This window comes from Gossypium hirsutum, chromosome A13 (assembly GCF_007990345.1).
Source record: "Gossypium hirsutum isolate 1008001.06 chromosome A13, Gossypium_hirsutum_v2.1, whole genome shotgun sequence".
NCBI classification, from domain to species: domain Eukaryota; kingdom Viridiplantae; phylum Streptophyta; class Magnoliopsida; order Malvales; family Malvaceae; genus Gossypium; species Gossypium hirsutum.
Window position 1 is genome coordinate 2,961,950 of NC_053436.1, and position 13,207 is coordinate 2,975,156.

Here is a 13,207-nt window from a genome sequence, read left to right on the forward strand (position 1 = left end):
TATTTAAGCAGGCGACTTAACTTCAGCCTTTATTCGAATATGCTTGTGACATCCCTAATTTGACCCTAGTCGGAAAGTGGTTTTGGGACCACAAAACCGAGTCATAAAAATAATTAACTGACATATTTGATGATTATTATATATGAATATGCATGTGTGAAAATTTTATGCTTAAATTTTGTTAATAGTATGTGAAATTTATTAAATAAGACTTGTGTGAGAAAATTTAGAAATGTGCTAGGTAAATGTTAAAGTGGCCTATTAATGCATGTTATAAAATGCTTGTACTTGCATGTCAAATATTCCTTTTTGTTTATAGTGGCCGGCCATGATGAGGAATTTATATTAAAAATAGACATAAATAATTACTTATGATGGTTGTATAATTTTATATTGTTAAGGAGAAAAAAATATTTTCTTTTCATCTTTATCAACCGAGGGGAGAGAACATTAGTTTTAGCTCATAGTTTCTTCATTTTCTCTTCGTCTTACGAGAGGGAAAGGAAAGCCACGGCTTGCATGTTGAGGCAAACAAAAAAATTTCACTCATTTTAAGGCTAGATTCTCAAGCATTGCTAACAAAGGAGGAGGAGGACAAAGAGTTAAAGGGAAGGAGAAAGTGGTGTAGGCAATTTCAGCTAGGAAGAAATTTCTAGTAAGTCCTTGAACTCCAAATTTCCAATTTACTATTTAAGATATTATATTATTGAATAATTCAGTTGAAATTGGTTTGAGCTACCTGTTGGTTAATTAGTTAAAAATGGAGTCTTGTCCATGGCATGTTGAAATTGAAGTTGGTTAAGGATATTTTGGTTGTTTGCATGTTGTTGTTTTTACGGTTCAAAATAAGGAAAAGTTACAGGTTTTTATTGCAGACCAAGAACAGGGTTCGATGCTGTCCAAAGTAAGACATTTTTATTATGTTTTGTTGAAGGTTAAAAATTGTTAGCTAATGCTGCTGAATGGTGGGGTAAATTTAGTTATTTTAATACTTGAATTTAATAATTTAACAGTTAAATTATGTATTGATTAATTGCTTAAAATATCACTGTCCTTAAGTTGTAATTGAGGAATATTAATGGTTGTGATGTTAGTGTTTTGCTGTTGTAGTCCAGGTGGTCAGCTGACATGAATTATGTGGTCTTGAAACATAAATTGAAGTAAATTAAATGTTGTAGTTAAGCTGTCCAAAAGTATGAATAAATATTGTTCTATATTGTGGCTTGTTACCGAATTAATGTTAAAACTAAGTTGATTAATTGGGGGATAAATTGTTGTTGTACAATGATGATTTATTATCGAATTTAAGTTGTTCCAAGGGTGAAAAGTGGCTGCTGTTGAAGTAGTGTTTAATGTCTAATTAAATTATCCAAGTGATGATTAACTATTACTGTTTAAGATGGTGTCAAGGCTTATTTGATCGTCTGAATGCAGTTAATTAGCGGCAGGAAGCTTTGTTAGTTTAGTTAGGTTGTACTATTTATGATAGTTGAAAATAACTATTAAATATTCTAAAATTTTCCCTTGTTTAATTGATGTCTACTGATGTTAATGTGCCTAAAAAAATGACTATTAAATGTTCAAAATTCCTCTGGTTTAATTGATATTTACTGCTTTTAAACTATATCTGAACGTGAGTGATAAATGATTAAATTTATCCTTAATCATTCGATTTATTGCTGCTATGTAAGATGTTCAAAAAAAAAATTACGAAACCTTGATGCTGGGAAGAACAGTTGGATCAAGGGAAAAATCGGGTAGAATCCATGGTTGATGGAACTGTTGATGCCTACATGGCAGAATCTTGTTATTTGCCCTTGTGCTCAAGAGCTTAGAGGATTAAAGTTGGATAGGGGAAAGGAAAAAGTAATCGAATAGCCGTTGAAATCGTTCGACAACATCCGAGGTAAGTTTCTAGCATATAAGTTTAGTTATAATGAAGAATGATATGGAATACGGGTAAAGATGGGACTATGAATTGGTGTAATTACCTATAGTAAAATGATAAGGAATAAGTTACTTCTATGAGCCTTAGCCGATTTGTTATTAGAAAAGTGATATTTAAATTATGATTTGTATGTGATAATAAGAAGTACTTATATATGATGATATGTTTTAAACTCAAATGCTAAGTTCTTAAGTTTTTGGACTTGGAAATTTAAGAGCAAATTGTAATAATCTGCTTAGGACAGCAACAGTAGCGTGATTTTGAAAATCACCATAAATTGTTGGAGTGGAATTAGAGACTGAATAAAATATGTAATCAAAGCTCAATGAGTCTAGTTTCTTATAAAATAAACAGTGTAAGCAAAGGAATTTCCTATAGAGAGATATTTAAAGTTGTGTGTGATAGTGTCAGAATGAATCTGAAATCCCCTGTTCTGTTTTTAGAAAATCATTATAAATAGTACAAAAATTGTTATAAGATAAAATTTATATTCTTAGACTCCTTAATGAGTCTAGCTTCAAATGAAATAAACAAGAACATATTTTGAAATCTGTACAATGAGAAATTTGATTCGTAGTGAAGAGTGGTCAGTATAGTCGATCAGTGAAATAGGGGAAACTTTAAGAAAATTCTGGTTTTGATTGGCCAAACCAAAAATCATGAAAATTTTATGGATAGAAGATATATGAGTCTATTTTCGGGGAAAATTTACGGTACTTCAGTTGGAGTTCCGTAGCTCCAGTTACAAATTATCTAATGATTGTTGCTCAAAAAAACAGCTTGTAGTGAATCTGTGATTTTGTTGTAAACATTGATAAAACTAATTGAGTTGCTTATAAGCTATTGCTGAATTGATGCACAAGATAAATATATAGGTGGTGAGGCCAAAATGGCTAAAATTTAAATGTGTGCAAGTTATCCGAATGGCTATTTTATAAACGTAAGTAATGTATATGTAATATGTGTTGATAGTTTTATAAATTGAAGGTGTAGTGACTTATATGTTGTTTAGCCGAATGGTTGTCATGAGAAGAATGTAAGTCATGTGTGTATTTTCTTATTTAGTTGGAAGTTTATTGAAAGGGATATATATAGATATATATATATATATAAATATGTATTAAAGTCGAACGATATTAGGACATGAAGTTAAGGTATACGCTATATGCTTATATTCGAATGAGGTTAATGAATTACAATGGTGATAGTTTGTGTGAAATGTGGTAACATGTGATTATAGGGTTATGTTTTATTTGAAATATTAATGTGAATATGAACTAAAGAACTAAGCTCCTAAATACATATATATATATATTTATGTATGTGCACAAAATGAGTGCATATGATTAAGTGGTTAGAGGTATTGAAAGGTTGAATTGGTAATTGGTAACTATGGAAACGGTAAGTGTACAAAGGTTAAGTATATGGTAAGTGATACTTACTTGCTATGTGAATTCGATTTCGTTTGTATTACAAATGTACTTGGGGAATCACTTATGAGATGGTTATAAGTTATATTCAACGAGTATTGACTCTATCAAATTGTTTATGTAATATGAAAATATGAATATGTGTTTCCAAATATGGAAACCGAATGTGATTATAGTGTTATGTTTTAGTTCAACTGATTAAACTAAAAAAAAAATAGCATTGATGTTTTTTTTAAATGCGAAGGGGTATATACTCTTAAATTTGGATGAAATAGATGAATTACATGTGCATACATAGGGTTTAATCTATTTGACCGAATGGTGATATATCTTGACATTTCAAAACGTGATTTGTGTAAGGCCTAATCTTAAGCGACTTAGTAATAAATCAACAATTACGGATGTTCAGCACATTAAGTTGGCCAGGTATGTATTATGTACTTGTGTAGGCTTATTAAGCCCATCGAGACTTCACTTGGATTTTGTGTAAGTTATAAATGTATTTAATCCAGCAAAGTTAATTGTTTTACTTAAGACTTACTAAGCCTTGAAAGCTTACTCTGTTGTTACATTTCTCTGTTTTATAGATTGCCAAATTTGGCCTTTGCTCGGGAATCGTCAACAACTCGTCACACTATCACTATCCACTGTTTGGTACTGTTATGTTTTGGATTATTTTATGGCATGTATAGAATAGACTAGTAGCAGAATAATATTCTGGTTAATGTATATAAGCCATGCAAAAATGGCATCCTTTGAATGTGTACTTATAGAAGTTTAATTTTATCCTTGGATGTATTTAGCATTTATCTAAATGAATGATCTTTATTTCAAGAAAAAGTTTTAAAATTTTACTGTTCTGACATGAGTTACAAGTTTGGTAATACCCTTTTCCTATTCCGACAACGGTTACGGGATAGGGGTGTTACAATGCTTCTTCTAGATAAACCTTACTCTAAGCAAGATGAATAATTACGTATGAAAAAATTCAACCCGAACTGAATCAATCGAGAAAAGTTTTTAAATAATTAGAATTGAAAAATAAAAAATAACAATATATATTTCATAAATAGAGGTCTATGTATAGCTAAAAACCTAATTTGGTGTTAAAGACATGTGGAGGGAAATTTCATCACCAACTACTTTTATAAATATAAAAACTAATAAAAATATAAATATATAATTAATCAATACAATCTAAAAAGGGAAAATATTTGTTACATTGGCAATTGAGTTTTTAAACTTTTTCAAGTAAGGTTAAAAAGTTGACAAGTGTATAATAAAATATTAAAAAAAACATATAACAATTTTTGACGTCGGGTCGTGGAATAAAAAAAATTATTGTTAATGTACCAAAAACTAATCCATCTAAAAAATATAAATTTATTACTTTTTTTTACTTAGCTTATATTTTTTAAAAATATCAATTTATGATTTTGGTCCCTCAATTATGTTAAAATTTAGTATATAATTTATTTATTTTGTGATCATTTTATTTTTATGATGTTATTAATTAGTCTAAATTGTTAACATTATAATGGTTCCTTTAAAGTGCTAACATGAATTTGTTAAAAACACCCCTAAGTCCTTGGTTGACATGTAATCTTTTTTATTGGATTAAATTGTTTAATTGAACTTCTTAAGTATTAAGTATTAGGGTCTCTTTGAAATTTTTTACCTGAGCACTTTTATAAGAATAGTTAAAAATGTTAATAATTTAGATTAGTTGATAATGTTATAAAAGTAAAAGGATTATGTTAAACTGAAATCTCACATTTTAATATAGTGGAAGGGTCGAAACTACAATTTGACCATAAACATATGAATAGAAATGGAAGTAGAGATATAATTAAGCAAAGGAAACAAAACAGAAAGAGTAGGCTTGAAGGTCCAGCCAACAAGAGATCGATGGCATGGCATGGCATGTCTCTCATTAGGACCTTCAATAATAATACACACATGGAGTTGTCCCACACATGGTTCAAATATATGTATATAATATTTAAAATTATCTTTTTTCAAATAAAAAGAAACTTGGAATGATTTAACTGTAATTAAAGAAATTAAGAATGAAAAAGTAATATTAATGGCGGTGATGTTTACTCCACGTACGATAAATATCGCTACATATTTTATGACAGCATTAAGAAAAAAATGTTTCTATTGGTTTGAAAATTTATAATGTTTCTCTCAAGATAATCAAGATAGAGATTCTATAAGATAATGTTGGTGTTAGATATAGTTCCGGTTATGGCTAAATGTATTTGACTTTTTTAACTACTAAAAAATATTAATTTTAAAATAAAATAAAATATTTTAGGTAATTAGTATTTAGTTATGCTTCATAAATGCCCCCAACCCAACCCAACCCAATCCAACTCAACACATCAACATCCATCCTTCACAACTTATTGCTGTGTGGATGTGACGAATATGAATATATCAAAAAGTATGTAACACAAAATATTAATGGAAATTCAAATAAATTACCAATATTTTTCTTATAAATGACCCCATGAACATCTACTCAAATGCAAGCATATTTTTGGTGCTTGAAAAGCTACCAATTTCCATGAAGCTAATTGTCATCAAATGGAAACCCACCTTTATTGTTTTGCTGCTGCTGCTTCTCATGCTTTCCATGCCTTATTTTTTTGCAGGTAAATTTTTGTAAAAGTTTTAATTGTTCTTTTTATTTTAAAATCAATTAATTTGTTTATTTTATTTTATTTTATTATCAAGGGAGCTTTGATGTTGCGGATAGAGAAGTTTATGAGATTGATTATAGAGGCCCGGAGACACACTCTTCAATCCCTCCACCCGATAGTTCTCATCGCCGTCGGCATTCGATTCATCGGGAAACCGATACTTTGTCACCCCATAAAAAAAGAAATGTAAGTTTCTATTATGGTTAACTCAACAAATTACATCTTCAAACTTTGCTTTGCTTATCCAATTTTAGATTCTTAGATACAGGCAATTCTTTTTTTTTCCTTTTATTGGTATTCTTTCGCAGGTCAGGAAAATCCATGGGTGATTATCTGAAAAGAAGTAGAATGTTTATGCTAGGTTTTGGCTATTTGTTGGTTGCTTTCTCTTCTTAGATGTGAAGATTTTATGTGAGAATTGAGAAATATTGCCTAATTTAGGTTTTAAAATTGTATAGTAAACCTCTATTTTGTAAAAAAAAATATTTTGTTTAGGATTTTTGTAAAGTATGAGTGATTAAAAGTATTGATTTATGATTGATATATTCTTTTATCTCTTTTAAGATTTGAATTATTCTTTCTTTTTCTTCTTTTTTGTTAAAAATAAAGAAAAGATGTTGATTGAGTTTTAATTCGATTAGCATAAGCATCGTTGCTAATGCAGAATGACATGAGTTCGAGTGTGTTTAAGCGTATTATCCTTCTATTTATGAAAAAAATATTATTATCAATGCAAAAGGATACGAGTTTAAGTATGCTGAACCGTATTATTCATCACGAACAAAAAAAAAAAAGAAAGTTATATATTTCATTTCATTACACTACTACCGACATTTGAAAATCTGCCGGTATACATTCTAAATTCGTCACGAAAATACAAAATACATTTAACTACACGATTGATTAGTTGAATTATAAAAGAAAAAAAATATTAAAATCTAATTTACTCATCAATTTTATTTTATGAATTATTAATTTACAATTAATGGACAATTCATCAATGATGTTGCAATATATCTACTTTTGAATTCTTAATTGGTCATGAATCCCGACAATATTGAATAAGATATTGTCGGAAACTTTTGTTGTTTGTTCCATTTTATGTTTCAACAGTAAATATAATAATAATTTTAGTGTAGTTTAAGTTTTTTTTTTAGCATATTTAATTATTACACATGTATTGATTGTATCTCGTTAAATTAATAAATGAGGAGAATTTTGTGCCAGTGTCATGGACTACATAAAAGAGTTTCGTGATCAAGGTATACTTTGATCCTCTCATTCATTTGGGGGTCATTCGGGCCCACAGGACTGATCCATTATTTGGAAAAGATTCAAGGCCCATTTATTTGAATCATGATTAAATTGTAAATTGTATTTTTATTAAGATAATTATTGTAAATATTAAAGGATAAAGTTTCTTGGGACTCTCTTATTGTAGATGGAAATTCAATCTATACCGTTGGATTTAAGAAAACTCAACTATAAGTAGATTCCTCCCCTTCATTTGTATTAATTCGATTCTTGAGTTAAAAAGAATACTTTTGACGACATTTACTCAAGCACTTGGTGGGTTATTCTTTTCTTGTGGTTATTTTATTTGTTCATGGCTCCTTTCTCTTTTTGAGTCGCTTTATTTTCAGTGCCTGGGAGAATTTTCGGGAGAATTCTCACTTTTCGAAAATTAGGCTGACTTTAGCATATTTAAAGCAAAAAAACCGCCTAAGGCCACATAGTTTGCTGGACTTAAGTTCTAGCTCCATGACATTAAAATGTACTTCATTTACATCTCTATAAAGGGATGTTAATTAAAACCATTTATAAAATAGGTTCCATAGTATTAACCAATTTTTAACATCATTTGATATAGTCGAATTTTGAATAACATGTCCATAATCACATTTTCACAAAATGTGAACAATATTATACAATAACATTCTAAAATCAATAACAATAAGTCAATTAAAATTAACATAATTTCAAGGTAAAGATTTTAATAGATTTTTCTATATCTTATGGTCATTTCGGTACTTAACTTACCGTCATTTCGGAACTTTAGACTTATATCGACACTTGTCAACTTAAAGTAGGACTTTGTACTTTGACATATATTTTTACCATAATGGTCTTACTTAATCTTTCCATAATAGTGGCATGGTTCATCCATGTCCACCTATATTTCCATGACAACCCAAAATTCTCACATCATAATTTTAATTGATAAAGCACTTTATAGCTATATAATTACAACTTCACATTTTAATGTGTTATTTCATATCTAGTGTCATGGAATTTCACACTAATATTAGCACTATTAAACACTGAATTATAAAATTAATTACATAAACCCTAAGCTTACTAATTTACAGGAGAAAAACGAGTATCCATGATACTTACCTCAATAAGAGAGATTTTGTAGTGGAAATTTTGAGAGAAATTGACGAAATAAGCAAGACAATGGAAGAAGGAAGGGAAGTTTCCATGCTTTTTTGTTGCTGTCATTGGAGAAGAAGAGAATGGGCTGAGGTTTCTTTCCCATCTTCAAAATACCAACAAATGGGCTTTGAGCACATATTTTTACATGTTTTAAGTCCATTTTATGTCAATTTGAAGCTCATTTCCATTAATGCGAGATTCAAACAATCCAAAATAAATTTTAGATACCAAATATCATATTTAAATATTATTTCCATCATTAAAGTCTCAAGAATTGACCAAATTACCTTTTTTTAAAAATTACCATTTTGCCCCTTTTAGTGATATCTTCTCAAAATTCAATACTTAAATCAATCTAAGTTCATGATTTATCGTAAATCTTTATTATAGCTCCATAAGTAATAAAAATCAAACTTTGGCTCTTTTCCCAATAAAATGTAAAAATTACAATTTAGTCCATGCACTATTCAATTTTCCCAATGTAGTCCCAAATGTGATTTTCATCACACCAAATCACATTGCAATTCATTTCATGTCAAACAATACATAATAATTAATATTCTTCATATTCAGATAATTTTACACATTAGTCCTTATGCTTTTCAAATTTTAGAATTTAGTCCATTTTGACATATTCTCACTTTTATAACTCTTTTCATACATTTCCATTTCGAATATCAAATTCCTCTTATAAAAATTTCTTAACCGAATCGCTCATTGAATTTTTCTCATAATTCCTTAATATTTGAGCCTAAAATTATTAACGTGTCATATTGAAAATTTTGGAGCATTACATGTAATTTTCCTATTAACTTAAGGGTATCAGACTCTTTTGGCAAATGGTGTGATACCAAGCAGGTAGTAAGCATGTTGGCACAAGGGTACCAAACCCCTTCTACTTTTGCACCACACCCAAGCCTCATTTTTTGTGGATCTCAAAACCCAGGTACCAGACCCTTACTCAAGAGGTACCAACCCCTTGACGATGAGGTACAAAACCCTTCCTAATTGTGGTGCGATACTTGTGGCTCAATAGTCAAATTTTGAAGAAAAAAACTAGACCCCAAAGGCTAAGGTATCGCTACCTCTATGTAATACCCCGTACCCGTACCTGAGACCGGGATAGGATACAAGGCATTACCGAAATTTTCAGAATAATTTCAATTAATTTATATTAATTAGTATTCATTTTCATGTTTCATGTAACATCCTTTTCATATATTCAATTCAAAATATCATATAAAATACGATACAATACTTAAATTTTCATATTTACATGCTCATTCAGGGTATCCGAACCTACCTGACTAAATTGCAGAAATACCAAGATTTAGGGGCATATTGGTAATTTACCATTTTCCCAAATTTCACCCAATCTTAAATTGATAATTTCATTCAATTTATTAATTTAGATAATAAAACAATTTATTCCCTTCAATTTAGTCATTTTTGACATTTTTACAAAATTTCCCCCTAAAGTTTTACTTTTATTCAATTTAGTCCATGAGCTTAAAACATGCAAATTAGCCATGCTAACTGAATATTCATATATATTTTTTCCTCCTCCTCCTCCTCTCCATTCCACATCCTTAATGTATATAACATTCTTGTAAGTACGATTTCACAATTTACTTATTAGTGCTCATATCAATCTATTCACACGAGTCATAGTCACTCAATTATTTATAATTTGAGCTACAGGGCTCAAAATTAAGATCCGTAAATTTTCCCTAAAACTAGACTCACATATCATTCCACCATAAAATTTTAAGAATTTTTAGTTTAGTCAATTAGTACAGTTTATTCATTTAAGTTTCCCCTGTTTCACTATCCAACAGTTCTGACCTCTCTTCACTAAAAATTAATTATATCATAGTACAAAACTCGGATAATGTTCCCATTGATTTCTATTGAAAATAGACTCATTAAAGATTCTAAGCATATAACTTTGAAACTCTCATTAATTTTCTCCAATTTTTGGTGATTTTCCAAAGTCAAAACAGGGGAACCCAAATTCATTCTATCCTTGTCTCACAAAATTCATTATATCTCATAATTTACAAATCCATTGCTTACACAGTTTCTTCTATGAAAAACTAGACTCAATAAGCTTTAATTTCATATTTTATTCATCTTTTAATTCGATTTCTACAATTTATGGTGATTTTTCAAAGTTAGTCTACTTCTGCTGTCCAATATTGTTTTAGTTCAAGATGTTTATTACCATTTTTCCTCTAAATTTCAAAGGTCATACAATTCAGTCCTTGCTCAATTAGCCCATCTATTAAGCTAATTTTTCTCAATTAACATTTTATTCCATCATTATAAACTATTTCACAATCTTTGAAAATCAGAATTTTAACACTAAACCTTAATTCACAACTTTTTCACAATTAGGTCCTAAAATCAATTACTATTGAAATTACTTGATAAAATCATCAAACAACAAAATCAAAGCTTCAAATTCATTTTATTTCATCATAAACAGCTAACACTTATCAATTATAGCTTTTAATTTTGTTCATAAAATCAAAAACTAATGAATTAAGCACTTGGACCTAATTGTAAAAGTCACAAAAACATAAAAATCTCAAAGAAAAGGGTAAGAATTGAACTCACATGTAACATCCCAAAATACGGCCTAAACGGAATAGTGGTTGCGAAACCACAAATCCGAGGTAGAAAAATTTATTTTATTATTATTTTAAGGTTCATGGTATGATTGCATGATTGTGTGAAAATTTCGTGATGAAATTTCATGCATAAAGTGCTTAAGTTGAGGTTAGGGACTAAATTGAATAATTTGCAAAACTTGCATTCTAGAAGTTTTTAGTATGAAATTACTTTGGAATATTAATTAGGAGGGTTTAAATAACAATTTGACCAATTTTAAGTTCATGGACAAAAATTAGGACATGGAAGGAATTTTTGAAAGTTTAGTAAGGAGGGGTAATTTGGTCATTTGGATATTAAATGAATTAAATAGGGAAAAATAACACAAAAATGGTCATCTTCTCAATTAGTTTCTGCCGATTTTTGCTCTCCTCCATAGCTGGGGTTTCTTCAACTTTCAAGCTTCATAATCAAGAAGAACGAAATTCGGGAGTAGATCGGGGAAAAGAAAAAGTAAAGGACTAAATTATAAAGTTTAGTCACATTTTGTATCAAGGTAAGTTATAGTAAATAAATGCATTATTCTTTTATTTTACATTATTATTGTCAATTTCCAGCATTTATATACTTATGTTATGAAAATATGTAAAGTCGAATTTAAGGTGGAGTGACAGAGGAAAAGTGTTAGAAAGCCCCGGTTGAACCCTAGGAATGTTAGGATATTAGAGTTGACAGGATAGAACAGAAATGAGCCATGTAAGTCCATATTAGAAATATGGCTTTGGAGACAGGATTGAGCCATGTAAGTCCATATTATATATGGCATTGGAGACAGGAATAATTCATGTAAGTCCATGTCAAAGACATGGCATTGGCAGGATATTGATAGACAGGAACGACCCTAGTATCCTTAGTATTCCGAGTGGTTCAACGGGTCAGGATACGAGTTAAATTATAGTGAATTAACAGCAAAGGAAAAGTAGATTATACTTATGAAAAAGGAAAGGTCAGGTAAGAAAGAAGGTAAGGGAATAAAGAAGAAGATACAAATTGAGAAGTAAAGAAATTTATGATGTTAGATGATATTATGCATAATTATCCATTATGTTGAATGTTGTGATTTATTTGCTTGTAAGCTTACTAAGCCTAGTGCTTAATCTCTTTATTTTCTTCTTCTTATAGTACTTATCTAGTCACTCGGGGATCGAAGGAAACGTCGGAGGCCGATCACACTATCAAAGAAATAACTCGGTATAACTAGACGTTTTGTTTTGGGTATGGCATGTATAGAAACTTAGCTACTTTTGGTATAATATGAACAATGAATGATGTGTAAATACTTGCTAGTGATTAGCTAATAAAATAGCCGATGATATACATATTTATTAATATGTATGATTGATTGATGATTATCACATGAAAATTATGAAAAATGTGAAAGTAACCTAAAAACAGATTCAAGTAACAGAAATGACGTAACTTTGAAAAATCACTAAAAATTGCAGAAACATAGTTTGAAGATGAATAATATATGAAATTAAATCTTATTATGTATATATTCTTCTGAAATAAGCAAAACAGGTAAAGGTATTATATTTTATGAGATATCTGAGTTTTAGTGAAACAGGGTCAGAGCAATTTCTGGATCCCCTGTTTCAAATTTGGAAATTCACCATAAATTGTACAAAACTAATTAGAAGGTGTAATTTATATGGTTAGAATCCTTGTTGAATCTAGTTTTGAGAGAAACAAACGGCTTAGTCATATGAATTTTTTACAGGAAGAAACATGGCTCGTAGTAAGAAGAGGTCAGTGTAGTTGAGTTTTGAAACAGGGGAAACTTTAACTAATAAACTGTACTAATTGGCCAAGTAAAAAATTCTAGAAAAAAATTAGAAGATAGATATATGAGTCTAGTTTCAGAAAAATTTACGGATCTTAATTTTGAGTTTTGAAACTCGAGAAATGAATTTTTAAGCAACCATGACGCAGAAAAATAGTTTATTCCAAAAATTAAAATAAGTGGTTTAGAGTTGTTTAAAATGTAAGATAAGTTTAGTAACACCTCAAGC

General features: G+C 29.5%; 1 protein-coding gene across 2 annotated transcripts; it reads left to right on the forward strand.

Moving 5' to 3' along the window:
- The first annotated feature begins 5,749 nt into the window (after positions 1–5,749).
- Positions 5,750–6,629, forward strand: LOC107913479 (uncharacterized). 2 transcript variants are annotated; one of them, XM_016842082.2, is made up of 3 exons: positions 5,750–6,038; positions 6,121–6,272; positions 6,355–6,629. In XM_016842082.2, exons 1-3 carry the CDS (start codon positions 5,894–5,896, stop codon positions 6,421–6,423), a joined length of 366 nt encoding a protein of 121 aa, XP_016697571.1. In that variant the 5' UTR covers positions 5,750–5,893; the 3' UTR covers positions 6,424–6,629. The 2 variants fall into 2 exon arrangements, with proteins under 2 accessions (XP_016697571.1, XP_016697572.1); XM_016842083.2 differs by having other exon boundaries at positions 5,819–6,038; positions 6,395–6,629.
- Positions 6,630–13,207: the final 6,578 nt, after the last annotated feature.

What these genes read in the sequence shown, in the direction of transcription:
- LOC107913479 (XM_016842082.2), top strand. Translation starts at nt 5,894, where the DNA reads ATGAACATCTACTCAAATGCAAGCATATTTTTGGTGCTTGAAAAGCTA. An exon ending in CATGCCTTATTTTTTTGCAG is followed by an intron (nt 6,039 to 6,120) that starts GTAAATTTTTGT and finishes TTTATTATCAAG; the next exon opens with GGAGCTTTGATGTTGCGGAT. An exon ending in CACCCCATAAAAAAAGAAAT is followed by an intron (nt 6,273 to 6,354) that starts GTAAGTTTCTAT and finishes TCTTAGATACAG; the next exon opens with GCAATTCTTTTTTTTTCCTT.